The 24343-nt window shown below is 36.6% G+C and overlaps 2 protein-coding genes across 4 annotated transcripts; both read left to right on the forward strand.

Annotated features, from left to right (window-relative positions):
- The first annotated feature begins 1430 nt into the window (after positions 1–1430).
- Positions 1431–16966, forward strand: LOC106176512 (uncharacterized). 3 transcript variants are annotated; one of them, XM_013558936.2, is made up of 3 exons: positions 1431–1778; positions 2422–2835; positions 13946–16966. In XM_013558936.2, exon 3 carries the CDS (start codon positions 13957–13959, stop codon positions 15832–15834), a length of 1878 nt encoding a protein of 625 aa, XP_013414390.2. In that variant the 5' UTR covers positions 1431–1778; positions 2422–2835; positions 13946–13956; the 3' UTR covers positions 15835–16966. The 3 variants fall into 3 exon arrangements, with proteins under 3 accessions (XP_013414390.2, XP_086857554.1, XP_013414392.2); XM_087001428.1 differs by lacking the exon at positions 1431–1778 and having other exon boundaries at positions 2269–2835; XM_013558938.2 differs by lacking the exons at positions 1431–1778; positions 2422–2835 and adding an exon at positions 13512–13702.
- Positions 16967–20133: 3167 nt separating this feature from the next.
- On the forward strand, positions 20134–22918 carry LOC106157389 (BAG family molecular chaperone regulator 2). Its single transcript, XM_013533023.2, has 2 exons — positions 20134–20446; positions 21621–22918. The coding sequence occupies exons 1-2, from the start codon at positions 20224–20226 to the stop codon at positions 22019–22021; spliced, it is 624 nt and encodes a 207-aa protein (XP_013388477.2). The 5' UTR covers positions 20134–20223; the 3' UTR covers positions 22022–22918.
- The last annotated feature ends 1425 nt before the right edge of the window (positions 22919–24343 follow it).

Here is a 24343-nt window from a genome sequence, read left to right on the forward strand (position 1 = left end):
AGGAGATTTATCCACCGCCCTTCTGACATATAGCAACTTTTGATCTTGATATCTGCTGTCACCTGTGCATCATGGTGAAAAAAAAATCCCTAAAAATTACCCAGTCGACCTCCCGACCTTTCAGCTTAACGATCTCACTGTAGGTGAATTATTCAGAAGGCAAAGGAATCTCGTGTGTCAAAGTCAAAATGATGTGTCAACCTCCAGGTCAATATTGCCAGGAGCAAGATATGAACAGCTTATACCGCGCACGATTTCAGAAAGTGAGTTTTATGAGAACGTGACCAATTAAAAGGAAATAAGAAAATGCAGTTTTGGCCTGGCGTTGGACAGCTGTTGTGTCACATTAACACAAAATTGTGAAGAGTGTTTTGATGAAATTAATAGTTATAATAATGATTAGCTTGAATTCAATTCCCTGGGGAAACGGCGCATTTTCCTTTCAAATATTCATTGGGTACCAATAGACGATAAGTTTAATAGTTGTTATAAGTAGTATTTGTATTTTAAAGCTTTTATGGTTCTTGTTTGGAAAATATTTTGAATCTGATTTCTTATTTCAACATGTATAACACATACGAAAAGAATACAAAAGTTTCTTTAAATACTTTTAAAGTGACTTATTCGTTTTTTTTCACTAAGGTCGTAGATTGAACCTTCTTCTAATCTCTTAAATTGTACCACGAACTCTTGTGCAATTGAGTGTTTTTTTTATCAAATAGTTTAACGTCTTAATGAGATAACAACTGTTCGAATGAGATTCATATTTTATAATAAAAACAACTCATAGAAATATAATAAACGCCATATACCACAAAAATAGCGGTTATCGCAATAAATTTAGAATCTGAGCTTGCCATCAGACCCGGACCTTCATAGATGGCTACCTACGTAATAATCTCTTAAGAGATTATCACAAAAAAAAGCCAAAATTTTTAGGAAAAAAAAAACATAGACCAACTTTGAATGTCGGAATGGATTCATTTACAATTGGTAAGTGTGGTAAAACTGTCGAACAGTTGCTATCCGTTTAAGTTTAAGAGTAGATTATTCCAAAGTAAAATGTGAATGATTAAATAAAATTATTGATAATTCGATATCTAAATGAACAAATAGTCGAATAAATGAATAAAAGATCGATAGAAAAGAAAGGAAAAAGTAAAACAGAAAGTCAATTAAGTGAGTCTGGCATTTTTCCATTAAGAATCACGCTTCAGACGTACTTCATTTTTTACTTTATTTTTCATTCCACGTTTACTTGGAAATTCTGTTAAACTTGAAAAAAAACTTGGTTTACGACAATCGGTTGATGACAGTGTTAGCAGATAATGGTATAACGTCAGGGTAATAATGTTATTGTGTGAAGCACAACACATGGCAATGCGTCCCTCTGGAAAACACATGTAATGTTACAAGGGGAGAAGGCGTGAAAACTGAGCAGCAGCATTCATTGCCCGAGTCGCATGCGTAGAAGATTGTGTGGGTGAAAATATTTGCCGCAGAAGTCGGTGCACTTGTTTATAGTTCTCATCGAATTTCCACCTTTTGGCTTTGTATTGTGAAAGACGGAAATGTATGGTTTGTTCTTCCAAAGGTATAAATAGTGACTAAATGTTTTCGCAGCTTCAGACGTAGGAAATTATAGGAGGAGCGTGTTATGACTACCTGTGCCATCCCCAAACAGTAACAAGCTGTCACCGGAGTGCCTGTGAGAAGACTGAGTGCTGCGGTAGAGAAAAACAATACCGAGTTATTGTACGTACGTATAAGACCATATGGTAAGTAAAGTCTTACGATGCCGTTCGATAATTTAGTTATATTTTCTTAAGAGGAAAGTGCGTCAGGCAGCCCAAACTGTATCAGTTCTGAATTACATTTATTTAATGAGAATGAATGCATGGGTGTTGCAAGGATTGAGAAATACCAAATACAAGTAAAGCCATCGGGCAAACATTTTAAGTGGCACTTGATTCGCATAATTGATATATCTTCCGTTATTTAATACAGTGTAAGGATAAGCAGTAGTCAAAACCAAAGAAGCCGTGCTAATTAGAAAGATTTTACCAACAATCAAGAACATTGATTTTTCGATCCGCCCGTAACGCTCATCTTTGTTTGACGTATCAGTTACATTAAGTATGCACTTCTTTAATAAGATACAGGTTTAAAATGTTGTCCAGAAGCAAATTAGCGAGCTAGATTACCCAAAGCCTGGTGACTGGTAGAGTTACTAATTAATATCTTAATGCACAAATAGCTTCATCCTTTTCAGAGCGAATCAGATTAAGAATTCAGCTGGGGGAATCGGATGCCTCATATTCATCATTGATATCTAAGAATCTCACCCGTGACGAAAAATTGTTTTGTGTGGGCATTAATTTGGATACTTTGTTTTCAAAGGGATACGCACGTATTTTTTAGGTCATTCAATGTGAGATCTGATCTGGGGGTGGTAGCTGTTATAAGTGCCGACCAAATTCGTAACCCGGTACTCACAGAAAGAAGCAGCGCCATTTAAAACTGAAGCTGCTAGTGAAGTTTAGAAGAACTCTCAATTGCCAATTCCACAATTGCAGTTGCCATCTGTGAACCTGATAGCTATTGAAAGTAATCTAATCGTTCGAGGAACAAAACAGGAAATTAAGCGTCTTGCAGGACTGTGTCATAACTTTAAGGTACAAGATAAACTGTCGGCGAGGTCAGTGTTACCTTTACTTGGAGACAAGAGGAGACGGCAGGTACGGAGAACGGGCAATTTTTCTGCAATAAAAGCCAGACTTTTTAGTGTTTATCTCTAAGGACAGTTCTCACATAGAGAGACGGGCACCTGCAACGGTAAGCGATCTGTGTTTCCGGTTTTACGACGTCTCCTAGATTGATGTTCTTGGTAATGTTTTATCTTCATTGATACCTTTTGTATCTTTGATTACCAGGGATTGTAATTTGCATCTTTTTTGCAATTTTTAATATACTTTACCACTAATTTTATAATGCCTGTTATCCAAGTTCTTGTAGAGTGATGTATTTTATGTATATTTATCAAATATATAAGCGCACACATTAACAGGTAACTCATAATTGTCCATTTCATACCATTATGTCACTGCATTTTTCTTACTGATATTTCCTCTGCCGCATTACAGTTTTCTAGGTTAAACTGTGGCGTTTATTCAAAAACCATAGTTTCAAAGCGCAAGCCGCGATTGAAACGTTTCGGAAATTCACCTATAATTTTCCAAAGAAACTGATAAATGTGCCATCTTCCGCACACGCACATTCTCCTGGGAGTCTCCTGTTCTACAATAATGTACAGGTTGATATCTTCCAGGAATTTACCTTTACAACTTCTGAAATATGATCGTTTTATTCGCCTTTACTGACGCAGTGACTGTTTCTTTCTTTCTTGGCCGGAGAAGACAAAATGGTGTAAACAGGGTACTGTCAATCAGGTTTGGAATGAATTCGGGCACTTGTCCAAAATTCTAAAGAGCGTTGCTCCACCCTGTTAAAATGAATCATTACGATAGCAAGAATGGCGTTGTCCAAGGAACTGCAAAAAGATTACTGCCTTGCAATTAGTTGTATAGTTGGGTCATCATTTTTGTATTGAACGTCATATTCCTGGTAGGAAAAAAAAACTACTGCGTCAAAGCTTTTCAGTACAAATAGTTTTAGTATTTAACGAAACTTTTTTTTTATATAATCTGGTGGATAATTTTATGAATATCTTTACATTCCCGGTATTCACTATAGTACTTAAAAAAAATTCTGACTTAACGACGTCTCGGTATGTGTGGCTTGAAACTGATGCGACCTGATGTTATTATAAGCTAGCGACACTGCATATTTAGTATGTCTTGTCTCGCAAGAGAAAAATGACTCAGCATACAAACGTGTATAACAAGATAAAACACTGTGTACATGTACATGCCTTTGTGTCCCTGCGATATACAAATGTAAAAGAAGCGCAGCTGCGGTAACAGTTCTTGTAATGCTGCTCGAGCAATTGATTAAAGCATTTTAGAATATGACATCTACACAAAACCATCCCAATAACATCGACACCAACAGAGTTGACACGATTTGTGGTGCTGTATCACAATAAAAAGTAGTATTATTGGAACATTAGTCGTAAGTGAATAACGAAGAAATAGACGATACGACTAGCATCATCGGTTGGAATATTAATGCCATGTATTTTATATAAAAGATTTTCTATATACGTTTGAATAATTGTTAATCTTGGAATATCTGACAATTATTACTCTATCTAAATGTGTGTAAGCATATACCAAAACGATAAGAAAAAAATCCAATCCAGTTGGGGGCTGAAAAGGCGGTCTTAGTCCGTTCATTTTATACACTATCTTCTTTTTACTTGATGAAGGACAAACTTTAGTAACTACAGCTCAGTTCCTAGTTTTTCTGAGGAAAATGACATAAGGGTAACAAAAAGCTTTATATTTTGATAAAGCTACGTGTCTCGTGTACCACCTCGTACTGGCCCGCCATTGTGAAAGACTTTTATTATTGCGCTACGAGCGTATTAACTGTACTAACGACAGTGACGTTAGAGTGACAGTTTCGGATCTCTTAGATTTATTTTGTCCAAATCATACCCTGCAGCTCTGACGCTACGGATGGTGTTTGAAGGCTGATGGTTCCACGTCTCAAATGCGAAGTCAAATTGGGAACGCTTGCACCCACTTATTCCACTGGGATTATTTAACCTCTCTCTCTTTTTGCATTTGTGCCTTAAATCTCATGAAAATGTTGATTTGGTATCAACATCCATAATTTGTCCCAAACTGACACATGTCAATGAAACAAAATAGCATTATGCGCCTTAGTAATTCAATTAGAAGTACTTTAGAACGAAATCCTTTGATAGCACTGCTCAAAACCATTGTTCAATGGGCATATGCTTTTATATGCCTGTTTATTAGAAGTCTCTACTCATTAGTGCAATTTGACTTGCAAGTGAGTATTTTATTCATGACTCCCTTACTCTTGCGTGTAGTTTCTTAGATCTGTTAGAAAAAAAAAACTCCCTTGCCGCTGTAATCTGACATCTGCATGTAAAAGACTAACCTTTCCTAGTAACTGGTATCAAATCAACTCAAAAAGATTTACTTCAATAATATAGTCATCTAAGCAAAAAACACACAAATTGTTTCATATTGGAAATCATTAAAGTTCTCGTGAACAAGACAATGCAGAATGTTTTGGCGGATGCATTAGAAAAGCACGAAGTGAAATTAAAGTGCAATAAGTAACGCCAAAAATTGATTGCTAGTAAAGAGTGTAAACTTTATATTGATGCTGACGTTATTTGTCTGTTATATTTTTTTGCAAGTTTATCCATTATGCCATTCAAATGTAATTGTTTAATGAAGTTTCCATTGATGTCATACTGCACAGATTTCCTCTCAAACAAAACCGAGCAGTGGGCATATTTCGACAAAACCATCTTAAAATATCGTGTTATGATGTACGATCGCCTCCAGCTTCTTGTTGTCAGTATAATACTCACAGTTGTGCCTTATTAGGCTTCATTCATGTCTATAAACACACCTTCACGTGGTAGAAGAAAACATTTCCTTTCCTTGCATTTCCCCCCATTTTTGGTACTATTATATTTCTATAGAGTTATGTTTTTTTCTCAAACTTTGAGCTTGATCAATACTTAATAGACGCCCTTGAGGAAGGTAGCAATTGACTTAATTTAATTTACAGGGAAAATAAGTTTTTGCGCGGCAAAAAGTGCAAGTCATGCCAAGTGTCATTTACTTCAATCCCCGTTCGTAAGTGATTTTAAGCCTTGTCTTTTTTCTATTTTTATTTTTATTTATTTATTTATTTATTTATTTATTTATTTATTTATTATTTTTGTGAGGAAAAATTCAACCACATATCAACAATTGATAATTTACTTTTTCTTCTTCTTTTTTTATGTCAACTGATAAATTTCTAAAAACCAATCCGTAGATATCACCACGGCCCCAGTACTGGGCACTGAAACCCAATTAAACCGTGTAAAGGGAGACGTTCTATTTGATAAACAGGAGCTAGAATGATATTAGGGGTTTCTGAAGTCTGGCTTTAAGCTTCAACAGGTAATTGAACGTGAATACGCCCCGTTTGATATTCATCCAGCACACACATTTTTACTATTCCGTGTCCATTTTGTTTAGTCAACAGAATCCCCTAGCGTATGGATGGGTATTAGTGCCAATAGGAGATTAATGTGAATGAGTTTTATCCTTACAGCACTCTCGGCATTCTAGTATGCATGGGAGCCCACTAATCCACTTTCACGTCCAATTGTACATATATCTTACATTGCATTGTATTGGGTTTTGCTACGATTTAGTTAGTCTCTAATAGAAAAAAAAAACATTTTATTAGATTGTAGAAAAGATAAGGGCGTTAAAACAGCGCAGCATACCCATTTGATATGATGAAAAAATTATATATCAAAATAATGAAGTAGGACTGTGAATACTGTTGGGAAGATATGGGAACGTACATGTACATGCACTTAACGTGAACATTACATATTGCCTAACCCGGTGATACTGGCGGCAGCAGAATCTATCGCGATTAAAACAACACGAAAACACCATTTCAGTGCGTTATGAAGACTGGTTTACATTAGAAATTCAATCCTTTACAATGTATATGTGAGTGCGCGCTCCTCCAGATATATGCCATTCTCTCCCACAAGTCGCGCATTGCTTATATATCACCAGCTGACCGTATAAAGGCATGGTGTCGAACACATCGTCAACGTTCCTTATAAACCGAGCTGATTATACCATATACTTGTGTAAAATGGTTGTGGTAAATGATTATAAAAATGATGCATTTTACATTTTGAAATAGTAAAAAGGTACTCAACATTCTTGATATATATATGAAAAAAGAAATTCCCAGGCGAAATGGTTTTATTGGAATGAAAGCTTTCGATACATGTAAGAAATGGGATATGTCCGATGTCTGAGGTAAAAGTACACGCTTTCAATGTTTTGTTACAAACTATAGTATATATATTTTCTGAAATATAGTTTCTCAGTATAGCCATGTAGGTATAAGAAGAGACTTTTTGTTTATAGTATACTCGAATGTATCTACAAAAATGTCCACAAAATGTTATCATTATAATTTAGATATCATTTTAAATAAAAATGCAGACAAAAAATTCACAACGAGTGCAAAACTAATTTTGTAAGGTTTAGAGGGGGATCTGATTGCTTTACAGAATTAATTTTTCATATTTAGAATAATGTCACCAGTCCGAATTAAAAGTCGATGGATTTTGCTATGCAGTGTGCTGGAGACTGTGATCGACTTGACCTAGGGTATCCGACAAAGATTGATAAAATGTGTCACAGGATTAGACAAACAGCGTGCTTGCTATTTGATGTTCCATCAACATGTATATCCTCGCGTCCTTAGATTGGAATACAACAAAAATCAAAAACATACACATATGTACATGTAGCAACCGTGAAATGAATGACAGGTGCACGTTGTCGATACGTCACTATCGGCAGGGACAGAAGACGGGTCATATTGTCTGAAAGGTGCCACGCGGTTTAATTTCAGAGTTCCCGGAATAGCTGCCATCGAGGACAGCCAGTGCATGTTTGATTCCCAATGACGCAGGTTTTCTGAAAAGTAATTTGCCTCTCATTAATCCATCATCCCTGATCCATCTCACTACAGGGTAAGGGACTCCTGTATAAGATGGTGTTGTGCCGGACACAAGTCTAATCTTGAACTAATCAACTCCTTAGCGGAAAGCTTTATTGACCCCCACCTATCGTGCAAATTACTATAATACAAAATGATATGTTTTAACTTATGGAGAATGACATACGGGTAGGCACGCTTCCAGGCGATTTTTTTCAATTGACCTGTCAAAATATTAGCAGTGTGCTAGTATTTAGATGTCAATGGTTTGTTAGTTCCTATGAAGTACATATGGTATAAAAAAAATTAAAAAAAAGGTCATTGCTTTATGATATGGTGTGGCTTGCCAAAACGAAGAACGCTGGTCAAAAAACATAACAGCAGTTCCTCGGTCTCTTTTTTTATAAAACCTTAAATCGTAAGGCAAGGGTATATTTTGAAATCATCCTTAATTATAACCTTTACTACGTTCTCTGCGTTCGCCTTGAGAGGGTGATGATGACGATAATGATGATGGTGAGACTCAGTTAAAGGAATCATTTCAAAATAAAGCTGCATATATATATATATTTCACACAATGAATGATTGGTTTACTAAAAGACTGATAAAATAACAGAAAGAAATTAAATCAGGTAAAATTAAACTTCAAGGTACGGTACTGAAAATTTTGCTGTTTCAAAAAATCAAAGTGTAAACATCTACTCTGTACCCACAGCAAAGTGTGACAAAATTAATTACAGAATGAAAAATTACAACCAGCGACATTTTTCACTTAGATACATTGTATCCCAGGAATTTATATTTTTCGTCACTGTCATGTCATGAAAACACCGCGTCTGCTCAAAATTATGTTTTTACCGAAAAAGAAAAATGTATCCACGTCATAACTGTTCTTGCATGAACTAAGCTAACAGAAAAGGTTTATAAAGGTAGATGTGAAGTGAAGTCGGAGCTTGGCGCTCGGTAGAGAATCGGTAGGTAAACAGTAGAAAATGTCGATGGTAATTTGTTATTTTGATGCCAAAACCTCACGAGGGTTTCTCCTAGATGTTGTGTTATGCCTCAAATGTCAAAATGCAGGCAAAATGATTAATCAGATAAAACATTTCAGTAGATTACTGAAAGTTTTACAAAATCATCAATTGCAAATTTGGGACAGCACGCATTTGAGGGGGGCAGTGTTTCAAACGTATTTGTATTTATTAAGTCTATCATATTTTGGCATTGATAGATAAAAGAAAAAACAGTGTTTTGTCCTCATTGGAAAGAGACATGTTCCGTAGAGGCGTACTTGCCGAGATTATTAGCGCTAGACAGAAGCCTCCATTGGGGCACCTGTACGTACCATGGGAAGTGACGTCACACTGGCAGCTGTCCTTTCAATTAACTTTTACTGATGAAAAAATGTACCGAATGTAACCCTAACATGACGTTTAAACAATTATATGGGCATTTCCTTCCAAACTAAAGCACAAGGATATGGATTTTGACTGGGAAGTGGAAGTGCCACTTTTTTTAAGAATAGGTTTCTCTAAAACACCTAAATAGGCAACTGCGCGTAATTTAATTTTCTTTCACCTAGCATCATTTAACACGTTACAAATACCCAATGTAATGATTTTACCTACGTCTTCGGAGTTTTATTGAACAAAATTGATGTTGTAAATGGACACAAGCTGCATGTAAGACATTGCATGTACGCAGAACAAAGGCATACATCGTCCCCAGATCTGAACTTTTCAGAACTGCGGGCTTGTCTTTTAACATTCTCCTTTGTAAAATACTTCATCTCAGATGTCTTACGTGAGCCTTGCTGCGTCTGCAGCTATAAAATACAGCAAGCAGTTCAGCCTTCATCGGGAAATACAAAGGCTATTTCTTTCTCTTGTTAGCATACAAAATGTACATCATCAGCAGCTACAAGGGCAGTGTTGCGTGTCTGTGCAGAGTATTCGACACCAGAATTAGAATGAGAGAAAAAAAGCATGATAAACTGATTATACACTTGCAGGTGTCAGGTTTAACTCTTTCCGGCACGACTAATCTGTTCTTGTTCAGCAATTGAATTCAGAACAGTCAACTAATAAACTACTGATCACAACGGACGTGAAAAAGACACCCTTGTGGTCGATGAAACAATTTTGTATCGAGATTCCAATGAGTTGATTATATGCTAAGCCATTTTCTGATTATCAGGCTTATTTACGATCGAATTGTTCTCCTGCCATATTGATGGGAACATGTTGTGGGTAGACCCCACTTCAATTTCTTTAATAGTAATTGGCTAAGCTGCTCTCGTCCCTTGAGGATAAGATTTTTGTTACAAAGCCAGAGAAAACTATTCATTTTGACTCGGCATCTCCGTGCACAGGCGTAGGGGACGCTAGAAAGGGGGGGGGGGGGAGTCCACCCCACCTTACCCTCCACAAGGGGTCCACCCCACCCCACGCTTCGCATAGGGGACCCCAAAATTTCAGGCTATTTGTATAAAATACTTATTTAGGTCATTTAAATATGTCAAGAGCCGAGTTCATCTCCAAGTACAAAAAGGTGGCCCTTACCCCCCCCCCCCCCCCCCATCCGATATAGTGGAATTTGGATCCTAATCGCCTTCATGGTCACTTTTTCAGGCCATTCACCTGCTTCTCGAGTCCATCACCTCATACGCGTTGCATAAACTACAGAAATAAACCCCCTCCTATAGGGCTGCTTGTAGCCGTCTTGCAGCTTCCGGATGAAAACGACCGCAGGTTTAATTTGTTTCAAAAACGACACAAATTGACATAAATGGATGATGAACTCGTATTTCTCTTGTTTTGGCAGATATTGGCCCTTACTGGCAGTGTGTCATCAACATTGCAATTAATAAAGCTGCGTCTCTTGATTAAATAGAAAACATTTAATTGCTAATATCTCACTGGAAACACTCCTACTGGCACGTTACGAAATGGCACTACCAGAGGACATTGGACAGTAAACAATTGCCTCATGAGCTCATTTAAGGTTTAATTAAATACTGAAATGAGAAACATTCGTCTTGGGATGGTCGTATATCACATAATCTATTGTGGCCGGGGGCTCACTGACCTTGTATGACGTCAGCTGCATATGCAGTTTTAATGGAATTTTTTTCGAATACCGTTATTATAGTTTAGATATCCTCTTTGGTATCTATGTCTATATATTCTTAAGGTTTTTGTTTAAATACTAAAGACGAGATGAATATAAATTATTTATAAAAAATGGTACTAGAAGTTAAATCTTAAATATATGGCACACTATATGGTACTCGTGTACATATGGCACATTGAATGATACGCCATAACTTGGCAATTAGTTTGGCCAAAGCTGAAGAATTCGGAACAGATTTGATCTTCAACAATTTGAATGATGGAAGCACAGAATGAAGTTCTTCGTGTCCGAGCATTATATTTAACTTTTAGAGCATTGTTTTCTTAACTCAATATCTATGGTAAAATTATACCAGTTCGCTGAGCTTCAGATTTTCTTTACAGATAATATTGCTAAATGTCCAAGAACCGGTATCTTTTAAAGTGAGTGACAAATACGTATCGATCAAGCTGCCCTAAAACTCAGGACGTGTAGAAACTAAAGGTTATGTTTGTTAACCAAGTTTACTAAAAGTTGGCGCAGACATAGATGAATGGTGATCCTTCTAGTTAGTACCAGCTAACAATGAATTCATGAAAATGGTTCGGCTGCTGGAGAAGAGAAAGTAATATTAGTACTCGGGTTACTCAAAAAGTGAATAAATCTTGTAAATGTGGCATTTCTTTAAGGTAAAGTAAAGATGCGGTAGCATCAACCCCATGGTAATATAGTAAGTTTTCAGTAAAGATCTATTTATTAAGTTTTATTGTCACAAATTTACTAATTAAATCCCCATACAATTTGGCAAAGGTAACGAGCTATTTCTAGATTATTCTGTCTGGTTTGCAGCTCTGTACTCTAGTACAAAGTACTCCAAAACCATTCTGACACGAATATAGCCAGCCTATTGTACGGTAGGCCCCTCTTTGTTTATATAGGATGGATTTTATAATTAATAATAGATTCCAATGGTGTTTGAGACAACCCAAGAGGTACTATGCAATTAATAGACCGAACCCTTAACTTAAATAAAGCCCTTTGGGTCATATTGTTATGCATTTCCTTATAGTTCGCTATTCGGGAAATTGCATTTTTTGTATGGAGTCACTGAAACGACAAATATAAGTTTAAACGTTTGGTGTAATGTTATCCGCTTGCAGAAAGAAAATTTAGTCGATAAAAGGTGAGCTTCCCGCCGATGTAAAACGATTGAGTGCACTGAATGTTGAGTGCCACTCAGCACACGTAGCAATTCCCTGTGTTTTGTATGAAAGTGTGGAATTAATAAGACATGCGGCCAAACAAGCGGGGGAGGGTGACAGTGTAGATAAAAGACATAAAACTTGTTAAGAGAGAGAGGGTAAATAGAAAAGTGCCGTTCCATGCGTTCTTTGTTTAAGTAAAACCTGTAATGTGATGTTTATAAAGTAACAGTAGATCAGATCAGTTTTAGACCACTACTTCTATCGTAAGTCAGGATAAGTGAGCAGTGATGATACTGCATATTCCGGATAATGTATAGGATTCCCCTGAGGGCTAATTGAACATTAGACCTAGCTATGACGATACCAGTTTCCGAAGAAGAAAGACCTTTAATAGTTAAGACAACTGAAGCAGATGAAGTAAAATTGCATTTGTTTTTCCATCAACAGAACATCATTATCTCTTCGTAATTGCATTGTTATGGTAAAGCATGGCGGGATTCATATACGAATCATGTGCATTTAATTACAGCTTTGTGGGCGTACTCGTGTACATATCAAACTTGAAAATAATTTAAAGTAAAATCATTGTTGAAATCTACCATTTGTTTCGGATGCCTATTTGGTACAATTACATTTGTCTACACTTATGGGGAACTACCAAGAAAACTAAGAGCTGCCTACATTATAGATTTACATCAAGTATTGCACGATATAATTATAATGAAAAAAATAACAATCAAATAATAAAAAGATATCTTTCCCGACATATCCGGTACTTAAGCAAGATTACAAAGAAACCATTAGCAATGATATAAGTGGGGGGTTCTTACACGTTAAAGTAAAGAAGCTCTGAGAAAGCAATATGCATATTATAAATGCATTGTTTCTTCGCAAATTCTAGTTTAGGTATTTGAGATTTTTAAGGTTAAAGTCTCTTTGTAAATGTCATTATACAATTACATGCCAGCGAGAGACCAAATACAAAAGAATACGATGAAGGATTTACATGTAGTTGGTGGAGAGAGAGAGAGAGAGAGAGAGAGAGAAAAGGGGGGAGAGACACTTCCTGAATACGTTCAGTTCTTGTCTACAAACTCTAACTTGTAGAATCAATGTCGGCACATACAATTCGAATAGCTGACTGCCCCGTGAGTCCTGTCAGGTACAGTCCGAACTTAAATTTCCTTTTTGCTATTGTGCAACCTTCAAAACCTTTCAGCTCAGAATGATGTCAATCCAGAGTTAAGAATCTCATAATAAAATGGCAAAGGATATTACAATTCCTCCTTATCACTTCTTCCTTTTTGTTCTGGCGAGTCTCTCGATAACGTATTGAATTACTGCCAATACCCAGTGAGCCCGTTTTGCCTTATTCTTGTTGTGACAGGAAGGACACTGGAAGGCGATCTCTGGTTTCTAAAGACTGGTAAACCTCAGGAGAAAATCTGGTCACGTAAAGCGGGACACTCCATTGGGTTGGTTCGCACCCACGTTTACTCTCTATTTCCGGTTTATACCGGCTTTTCAACACAGAAACGAATTCTGTTACTTAATTAGGATTCCGGAGAAGCCTCTTCACAGTCATGCTTGCGACATTTTACAGTTTTTTTTTAAATAATGTATCAGTTGGATACCAGCGGTGAAAGAGTTATCAATATCTAGAGAACGGCGTGGAGCAATACTACACTATGTGTGATTTCATTGTTTGTCCCGATTAACATTGAAGAAGTATCATCTCTATCATGAATTTAATTAGCGCTCTTGCCAAGAGCCTATAATTACTAAAAACCTCTCCAGAAGTAATTGTATTCTAAGGATCCGTAGAGCTACCACTCAGCATCATTGAACGACGTACTTAATGCTGTTTCGAATGCCTCTACTTGTTAAATTGAAGTGCTGTTTCACTGAAGCTGTTCTTTACTTTTCATTTCAGTACCAGGCATCATGGCGGCCATTACAGCTGACTCCCTGACAATAACGTTCTTCCTTACTTTGATGGTTTTAAGTTCACCTTTGGTACACTGTGTGATCAACTCTCAAATGCTTAGAGATGCACAAAACCTCGACCAAGCGCCATACGGAAGATACATCGAAGAAGACATAGTGATACCAAACGATTCACAAGAAGAAGAAAATTCTCACCGATATCAATCACAAGCCGTAAGTCTAAAACGTTTGGAGTACTTATTTAACAAACTTGAAAATAACATCATGAGAAACGAACCTCTTAAAAGACAGTGGAGTAAATCTATGACAATGTGGGGCAAACGATCTCCATATTTTTATTCGGAAGATATGGAGGATCCACACGCACTTCGTCTTCGGAGACGTTCGCTGGAGAAAACGGATGATAACAACAAAACAAAGGAAAAAACAGACTTTCAATTAACCAATAATGTTATACGCAGTTGGAAATCTGGCGGCATGAAACTGTGGGGCAAACGGCCGTTTGATAAAGAAATGGAAGAAAGCCGAGACGCCGATTTGAAAAAACTAGGCGAAAATATGGATTGGAAACAAAAAGAACGTGATCTGAAACGTTCATGGTCCGGCAATGCCATGAAACTTTGGGGGAAACGTGATAACACCTTCGATGATCAACACGATAAAAAGAGTTGGAGTTCAAAGAATATGAAGCTTTGGGGAAAGCGCGAAGATGACAAGCGTTCATGGAACTCCAAAAGTTTAAAAGTTTGGGGAAAACGAGATGTGGACCAAGATGAAGAAGAAAACAACAAACGCTCTTGGAGTTCAAAAAATATGAAGCTATGGGGGAAGCGCAACGAACAAAAAGACGGTCTAGAATATGAAAAACGGCCATGGAGCTCGAAAAGCATGAAACTATGGGGAAAGCGTGATAATTCTGTTGAGGCTGACATCAACGAAAAACGCCAGTGGAACTCAAACGGTATGAAGGTTTGGGGTAAACGCATGGATGGCGAAATAATTGATGAACTTAGCAACAAACGCAAATGGAACTCAAAAGAAATGAAACTTTGGGGCAAAAGGGACAGCGTACAACATAACGCCTTGAATGAAAAAAGAGGGTGGAACGCAAAAGGCATGAAACTGTGGGGAAAACGTAGCGAAAACGACGAAAAGCGACCATGGAATGGCAAAGGGATGAAACTTTGGGGAAAAAGAGACTCGTCAGGATATGAAAGTGAGAGCAACAACTACCCGTACCTTTACCGTAAGCACAGTATAGATGTAGATAGCAAAAGGTCTTGGAAGTCCGGGGGCATAAAACTGTGGGGCAAACGTGACATGGTCGACGATGATGTTGATTTAGTCAGTAACACAGCCGGCGGTGTGAAGAGGCCGTGGAACTCCGGCATGAAGTTATGGGGCAAAAAGCGAGCCTCAGATAGCCTGCGTGATCTTGATTCTGCCAAAAGCGACTCCTGGATACAGGATGGCAAAAGAAGTTGGATTGGCAAAAATCCTTGGGCCACAAAAATTGGCTTTGATCCATCCAAACGCTGGAGGTCAATGAAATTATGGGGGAAACGTGATTCTGGCCAAAGTCAGCATGACTATGAAGATGCCTTTAACAAGTGGAACTCCATGAAACTTTGGGGTAAAGATTTAACCAGTTTAATAAAGGCGGAAGTTGGAAATAATCCAAACACTAAAACATTGTCGAACGAGTTTGAAGAAAAGGTTTTCGATCATGGCGTTGACAATGAGACTAATACAGAAACAGGTAGCAGTCCCTTGAATAAGGAGATTTCAAACGAACATGTTACTACTCGTACACACACCTTGAGTAAACGATCTGGATGGATGCCACGAGAAGGGCTTCGTAACATGTGGGGTTAGGGGTATTATCCACAGCAGTGAACACGATGACCCTCTTCATCCTTTTAATATACAGGCACCCTACTTTATTTAATGTCTGTTAGTAAGCCATCTCCGATGTCTAGTTTTCAGTTTCTTTTCTTCTCTCACTTTCTCTCAATATTGCTCTTCTTTCTCGTGTTTGAGTTCCTCTTTTAGTTGGTCAGTCGTAACACAATAGTACTTCAGACAGGTCTAGTAACTAAACAGCATCTGGACTTTGAAAGTGTTCTTCACAGATATGTGGCTGTAAATTAAACATATAGTCTACAACTTCACACCTGTCTAAAGATCATCTTACGATAAATCAGTTTAAAATTTGATGTATTTTAGAGTAACGGTAGAGTAAGACTACCCTCTACCAGAGCGACAGGTTGATTTTCCAGATATTCACCGATATGTCTATAGATAAATAGACAGTCATTTTGGCTCTCAGTCAAAAATGTCTACAATAATAACTGTGGCCCTGGTAGAGGGTAGAGTAAGACGTGTCGAAGCATATACGGTGTAGATCATGTAACATTGCCTTCCTGGGTGGGGTTTTTGTTAAAACCTCCGGCGTAGGAAAATGTCGACAAGTTGTCGAAGTTTTATTCTTCATAGATCATAGTCAATGAATACCAAGACTAAATAATGAAAACATTTGCTTTTCGTCAACATAAGAATTGTGGTTCATGAGGCAATGACAATCTTCTGTTCAAGTCCAACAAATTTACATTTTGATCAAATAAGATAACAGAACAAAAGATAGTTACTTGCATTCAGAAGCGATCATGCAATTTGTTGGGAATGATAAAGAGTTTCGTTTCTCTCAAACTGTTTTTTTTTTTTTTTTTTTTTTTTTTTTTTTTTTGTGGTGGGAGACTATATACGGAATGCCAAAGAAATATAACATGCGATTATAAATGTTAGAATTATTTTTGTCTCGAGATGAAGTTTGGAACAAATGCCACAATCACAGTAATCTATCGATAATTGTGATGTAACTGTTAATCAGATTTGTTGTCGGTAGTTTACTCAGATTGAAGACATGATAAAAAGAATGACACATGCTGTATTGTTGAAAAACATGCTAATAAATTTTATTCTATTAGTATGCAACATATATTGCAAATATGTTATTCTTTCTTTTATTTTTTTAATTATTGTTTAAATTAATGAATATTAAAAAATCATAAGAATTCTTTATATTTATGGCATTTCATTTACATTTATCTTTCTATACTTTCTTTTGTAACAGTCTGAATGTCTATGAAGCAGTTTATACAGTGTGCAAAATTGTATGAAAGTGCACACTTGGCAAAAGCCTGAAAAAATTTTGAAAAAAAGAAAAGAAAAATACGTAAAGGGCATTTGGAATTCAATAGGGCAAACGTGTAGGAATTCAGTGGGCCCCTCGGAACACATAAACCAAATGTATTGTTTCCAACAGAACTCTGCGTGTCGTTTCAAGAAGAAAAATCTCGCATCACTGACATTACAAAATAGTAATTGCGTGTGGATAAGAACAGGAATGACAGAAATATGAGGCGACACACCTACTGGGTGACTGTGTGACCTTAGCTAAGGTCGAGATATTTTGAAAAAAAAAAATACGAAATTCCCCTGGTATCTATAGCGGGAAAATAAGAACACGTGCGTTAACGGTGAAATTGGAGTAGGCGGCACCTATATCGAGCTTCAAATGCCGTTGACTGATGATGTCTACTTGAAAGAAGTCGCAATCAATTTTTTAAAATGTTATGATACACTTCTAAAAGGTTCCGTTCAATCAGTTTATTTATTTTTAACAAAGGTCACCTTATTTTAAGAGCATGCAACATGCAAATTTTATCACGCAACATGTATGACAGAAACGAACATGTCCACTTCTGAGCAGAAAACTTTTATCTGTCTTAAAAGAAAAGACCACCATTGAAATATCTGACTTCGACAACATTTTACCTCAGAACGTTGCAGGAACGTAGGCCTATGTGTCAAAGTTATGGAACGTGACTTAATGCAATCTAGCAAATGAAATTAGCGTGCTTTTTCAATTGTGTGGAACCACAACAACATATTTTCAGAACATAGCGGATTTGGTGTTTTGTTTTTGAAAAACAATAAGGTTAAATGCTCTATTCAGCATAAAAAACATCACTGGAGCACACGCGTTCTGTTTCACTCATCGGTGCTACTCGGTCATTTCTTAGCAAAACGATAACCACAGCCACATTATCACACTGAACTTTCACAATTAAAAACGATACCTGGTTAGACGCACTTCCTTCCCGTAGACTGTTTCAGTGACAATTTAATTATTGCTTGGTTCATTCAGGATTGCAGACCACGCGTATTCAAATTGGAATGAAAACGTGCTTATTACAAGCGATTTCTTCGCGGTTTCCTTATATCAAGCAGCTGAAAGACTATCATGCCTGTCACGCAGAGCGTAATCTTAGACCTACATGGGGAAAATACCTTGGTTATGTAAAGCACTTTCAATGCTTATGTAGATCTAACAAAATCGGTTCGCTTAACATGTACTTTCAACATCTTAAAACATAAATATTTTCAGTACTCGTACAAAGAGAAAATTTTTCATAGGGCTCAAACGTGCGTTTTAGCTGCTTGAAATCAGTGTGATTAGATTTTATCCGCCCTCATTTCTGCCTTGATCCTTCCAGTAATTACAATATTTAAAATATTAGATAAAAATTGCAATGTTTGCTAAAAAAATTAACTGAAATTTGTTGAACAAATCAACGACAAAATGTCCTTGTTACTATGATATTAATTAGTGGAATGTAATGCTGATTTCATCCAACATAGCAATATCCAAATAAGGCCACCGATCTCCTAGAAAAATAAATGCTGTCATTTTTTCAAAGGGATACGTAAGCCTACTATACAATCTCTTGTAAAACAATACTGGAGCGTTATAAGCAGAAATTAATAAATTAAACAATAAATTAATTGATAGCTAAAAATGTTATATTGCTGCTGAAAATACATTAAAAAATACATATAAAAAGGTATGAAAGCAAGAATTTTTGAAAAAAAGAAAAAGAAGAAAAGAAATTCCAAACATCTTGAACAGCGAAGTTAATTATTGCACATTACATTTCAACCTGAATAGTCTTAGGATGAAACCAAGACAGAATAATTACTTAAGTAAGGTAAACCTAATAGGATTGTGGGTCAGTAGGCTCAAATGTCAAAAGAGAACACCGTATAAAAACTGAAATTCTGAATTTAAGAAGCTATTAAATATATGCTGCGTCTGTTAGTCAAAGTGAATTGTTTAGTTGTCCATTCTCTCCTAATATTATTCAATAATGTTGGTAAAATCATCTGATTCAAAATATCGTTTACGCTTCTTGTCAAATCGGTTTATATTTAAATGGAGTTTGGTGATTATGACATTTTTTGTTGTTTTGTGTGTGACTGCGTGCGTCCAATCGAAAGTGTGCACGTTTATTTTCAGGCTATGATATATCTAATAGGCATGATAAAATGTTTAATATTTCACGACAAAAAAATCCGAGGAAATACAATTTTAATGGGTAAGCCTATAAATCTGGTGGGGCGGGACTCGCCTGTATTTGCCAGACGCACTATATCACAAAACTAGATGGCTTTCTGCTCACCCACGAACTTCCTATCCATCGTGAAAAACAACTTATCTATATCCAGCTGAATTTTTGTCTTAAGTATGCCTATTATTCACAATATGATTGAATTCGAATTTTTTTACACATTTCAAAATAATCGAAAGCAATTTGTAATAAATAGCGTTATATTATAATTTAAAAATTGAAGCCACAGCTCAAACATAAGAAGCTAAGAAAACAAGAGTGTTTTGTGACAGTTCTAAACCATGCAACGGTCAGTCGAACACTGCTCCACTGAAACGGATTGTTGGAAGTCAGTGGTTGGAAGCGGAGTCCGAGATATGTAGGTGATCGCTGCGCCATCTTTTAACAATGGCTGTAAATACAAACTTCCAGAGCGACATCTACATCAAGTAACTAAAAAGGAATTTCATGACATGTTTTTACAATACATCAATCGGTAATGATTAAAACAAAGTTCTGCGACGTCGTCTCCAGCCTACTGTAGATGTATGAGACTGTACATGCATCCACCGAGTATAGCACTTACGTTGAGATTTTATGGAGCGGAAAATCGGTTTAAGTGCATCCCATCATTTCATCAACGTTATTTTTTACGAAGCTATAGAATATACACTAACAGGTGAGCGAAAGAAAATGACTAAAACCCGTCTTGTCTTGTGTTGCTATTAACGATAGGTAGCGCTTAATGGCTGTTTCCGGTTTCTGTTCCACGAAATTATAGAGCAACGCTCCGTCAAGATAAGTGTTGTAATGAATGGCAATTGGTGAAAACGATATCGTTCACGAGAACAATATGGAGATATCAGAAGAATGCAGCGATTCTCCCAACGAACGCTTCATTTCGGTGCTTGACGAAGTGGAACTTAGAGTTGAGGGATTGAGGCAGCAAGCATTGGCGGTTGAAAAAGAAAAGGAAAGTCTTTTGCAGACATTACATTGTCTGCAGCAAAACCCTGAATTGTATAAGGTTACCCACGGTAAGATTGTGCTTACTTAAGTTGTGTGACACTTTCTGAATCCTTGCTACCTGTAGATCCAAATAGGTATTTTGATTGGGGTGTTCTTTTCAAGAGTCAATGTACCAGCGATATGAATATGACATGCAGTTCTCTAGGGACAATACAGCGCAACACAGTGCAATACACTTGAAATAACGAGTCCAGTCACAAGTAAACACAGAACCCCTATAGGCATATAAGTTCAGGTGGTGGGTCTGCTACAGGTAGTGTTGGCCTCTGTTGGCCTGTGTTGGCCCCTAGTCTTACTGAAGAACTGCCATTTGTAAAGACTGTAACTGCCAACCAGGCCCCCGTTTCACAAAAAAACTTAAGTCGGTTTCCCTGACTTAGGGCTTGGTTACCAACGTAATTAAGTCGTTACGTCACTAAGTCCCGTTTCACAAAGAATCTAAAAGGTCGCTTACGTCGTTTTTTTCTTAGCTGTAAGTCGACGATGTCAAGCCTCCTCGGGAGGAGACTTAAGTCGGCAAGCTCAACTAAAACTCAGTAAATGAGAGCATAAACAACAAAAATTTGGAAAGAACATACCTCCTTCAAGATGTTGTGTTATAATATCCTTGAATAGCACTGACATTTATGGAATATTAAAATAAAAAATAAAATTCCACTTTACCCAGCCGATCGCGTGTTTGTTTATGTTTTTGACCGCTAGACGTCCCTCAGTAGTGTTCCACGACAAGCTAATGTTTAACTGTTACTTTGAAGTTGTATTGAAGTTAAACTAATCAATAAAGTTCAAAAACAAACTTTGTTTGTGTTTTGGCTGACTTTTATTGTTGATAAACGATCGTTCTCAGCCGAAAGAGGCCATGAAACGTCATGTCTTGTGAAACTTTTGCAATTTTACACCTCCTTTTCTTGAAGAGTTTCTCGTGCGCGTCGACTACGGTAAGCACACCAAGCTAAGACGTTAGATTCTTTGTGAAACACTCCTAGTCGACTTAGCTAAGTCGACCTAGCTAGGCCACCCAGCTCGACTTAGTCGACTATGGATTTAAGATTCTTTGTGAAACGGGGGGCAGGTTTATAAAGCTAAAAAAATAAAATAAAATAAATAAATGGGTGGTCAGGGGTGTGGTATAGTATCTTAGCTTTTGGAAATGGTTAATTTTGAAGATCCTGTTTGTTACAGATGAAAGAGAGGAAATCAACATAACTGCTGAGCGCCTTATTTGCCGTTGTTTAACAGTGGACGTATCTGTCACAATTCCACGGACACCAGCCCAAGAACAGGCCTTACAGCAGTGCCAACAAATGATCCGTGAACTTGAAATTCAAGTCCGAGAAAAATGTAAAAGATCTACTGAAATTGTACAGACATACATGAATGCTTGTCTCTCTGAACCCAAGGGGCCAGTAGATCAAAAATTCCAGAGTGTTGTTATAGGTTGCACTGTGGATGATCAAAAACAAGTGAGAAAAAAATTGTGTGAATGGAGTCGGGTGTTAGCAACAATGAAATCTGAAGAATCAAATAATGTTGAAGGTGCTCATAATCTGGCTGTAAATGGTGAAGTCTACAACACAGACTGATGTGTATCTTATCATAACACTTATATAAGCACCTGCCAATGTATAAAATTAGTTATTCATCAAGCACTCTTGCTAAATTCTACTAACACGGAGTCATTTCATGTCAAATATTTTTACATGACCATTTTTATACCAAATTGAACTCAGGAACATGTAACATAGAATACATGAGTGATGGGGCAAATTTGCCTTGGTGTATTAATCAGCAGAGATTTTTGTGGTGCACTGTCATTCTTGATTCAGCCTTCCTTACCATGAGAAGAATGTGCTTATGAATATAATAATGGTTGAGGAAACAAATATTGACTTCAACACTTACAGTCTTCTGAAATGAAAGACAGCATATTCAACATTTCTTTGATTTGAAGTGTAACATAGTATAATGGTATGATTGACTCTACAAACTGGAAGAAAACATTTTTCTTATTGTGTATGCTATTAATGATGAATAATATGTCACGTGTCAGTCTGCATATCAAGGTTTCTGTAAAATGTCAGTGTCTCTTAAACAGTAATGATTGTATGTTCTGCCAACTTACATTGTAATCTGGGGCTTGTGCTTGGTGGAGAATACTGTTTTTTATTCTTAAACCATTTTAGTTTTTAAAAAGATAAAGCTCCACGTGTTGTTGGTCTTGCTGTATTCATCTGTTTAACTTTATACATACAGTGTATGTAATTGGTTTTAACAGACTGCCCAGTTTATATGTTCATATAATTTTGCATACAGCTGAACTTATTTCACATTCCCTCTGGGCATCTGACTGTATATGAGCAATCCAGAAACCATCATACATAGCAATAATAATAATATGTCACCTGCAGTATATGTTGTGTTCAAGAGTCTGTGTATATTGTCAGCTTTTATCTCATAAAATATGTTTATATGGACACTTATATTTGTTTTACTTATCACTTTTGTTATTTATATTTGATTTAGATTTTGATCAAGACGAAGTACTTTCTTAGAAATTGATAATTGATTTCCATTCTGAGCTTATAAAGTTTTTTATTCGTCCATTTCACCAGCCTTCTATAAAAAAAGAGGCAAAGAAAAGAAATGCAATTATTGAAACTAGAAAAGCACTCAGACCTCTGTCAAGGCAACTCAATTTGCATAACTATTAATCATTTTTACATTAGTTAATTAATGTTTTGATTAATTAGCCAAATAATTAATTAATTAATTACCACTAAAATATTGTCTCTTTCTTAATTAACTTAATTGTAGGCTATAATTGATTGACGAACAAACGAATGAATGAATGATTTATTTATTTATTTAGTCACTACCAAAATCTAGCCCATATCTGCCCTTTAAATTAAATGAGCCATGTAGATCTCAAGTAACAATGATAGGATGGGTGTCTGATAGAGTGCGTGTCGGCGCACCTAACACAATGAGCGAACTATTGATTTGGTACGGAACTCTTTATTTGAACTGATATAAATGTAACCTCTTACACCGAAAGCAGGTACTGACAAATCATTCTAAATCCACAAGCCTCAAGATATAAGCATCACGTTCTTCCATAGATGAATTTAATTAAAATGTGATTAATTCTAATCGATAGAATGTGTTTATTCACGGTGAATAATTTGGGTCGATATAAGTTGAAAAAATACACCTAGGACTACTAATTAGATGTAAGAAGATGGTATGCATTTTAACATCACCAGCAACATTTCTATTAAGTGCGATATGTCACGTTGACGGGGATTAAAAAGCTTCTGAAGACTCGTCTCTTAATCTTCGGGTAATTTCCCTCCATCGAGAATGAAATGGCGCGAAAGAATTCAAGTCATAGTAGAGGGTGATACTTAGTATGTCTTGATCTGTAAAATATGATTGACGTATTCATCGCCAACGCCTCCTTATTTTTCTGTCTATTTTTCTGACAGGTTAGACTGACATTTGCATCATTTGAGGTGAACTAGATGTTAATGGTAAATATTAAACTATATACTTAATGTGAACAAGCATACGTGACATCACTTTGCCACCTGTTGTGGCAAACCTTGGTACAAATGTGTACAAGTCATTTACCATTAATTTTGGTTGCACGAAGAATGTAGACGTACTTGATCAATCGATTATACCAGAAAAAAAGCAAACCATTTATTGTCCGCGTAATTCTATTAATTTTTTTCGCTTCTAAATATGGTTGAAAAACTTTTTTCTTTGACAAATGGGGCAGGGAATAAAACAGCATCTGCACGACCGATCTATTATGTTTGCTCCCGATGTCAAAGTTTTCGGGACTCATTGTTAAAGCATAATGTAATATGCAATCAGATGCTTGTGCTCCCAGGGATGATTCA

Source organism: Lingula anatina, chromosome 1, assembly GCF_051362555.1.
Source record: "Lingula anatina isolate TDL-2025a chromosome 1, LinAna3.0, whole genome shotgun sequence".
Taxonomy (NCBI): Eukaryota; Metazoa; Brachiopoda; class Lingulata; order Lingulida; family Lingulidae; genus Lingula; species Lingula anatina.

Excerpts from the sequence above, each read along its gene's own strand:
- LOC106176512 (XM_013558936.2), top strand. The coding sequence starts at position 13,957 with ATGGCGGCCATTACAGCTGACTCCCTGACAATAACGTTCTTCCTTACT.
- LOC106157389 (XM_013533023.2), top strand. The coding sequence starts at position 20,224 with ATGGCAATTGGTGAAAACGATATCGTTCACGAGAACAATATGGAGATA. Across the intron at positions 20,447-21,620 it reads ATTGTATAAGGTTACCCACG|ATGAAAGAGAGGAAATCAAC; the intron begins GTAAGATTGTGC and ends TGTTTGTTACAG.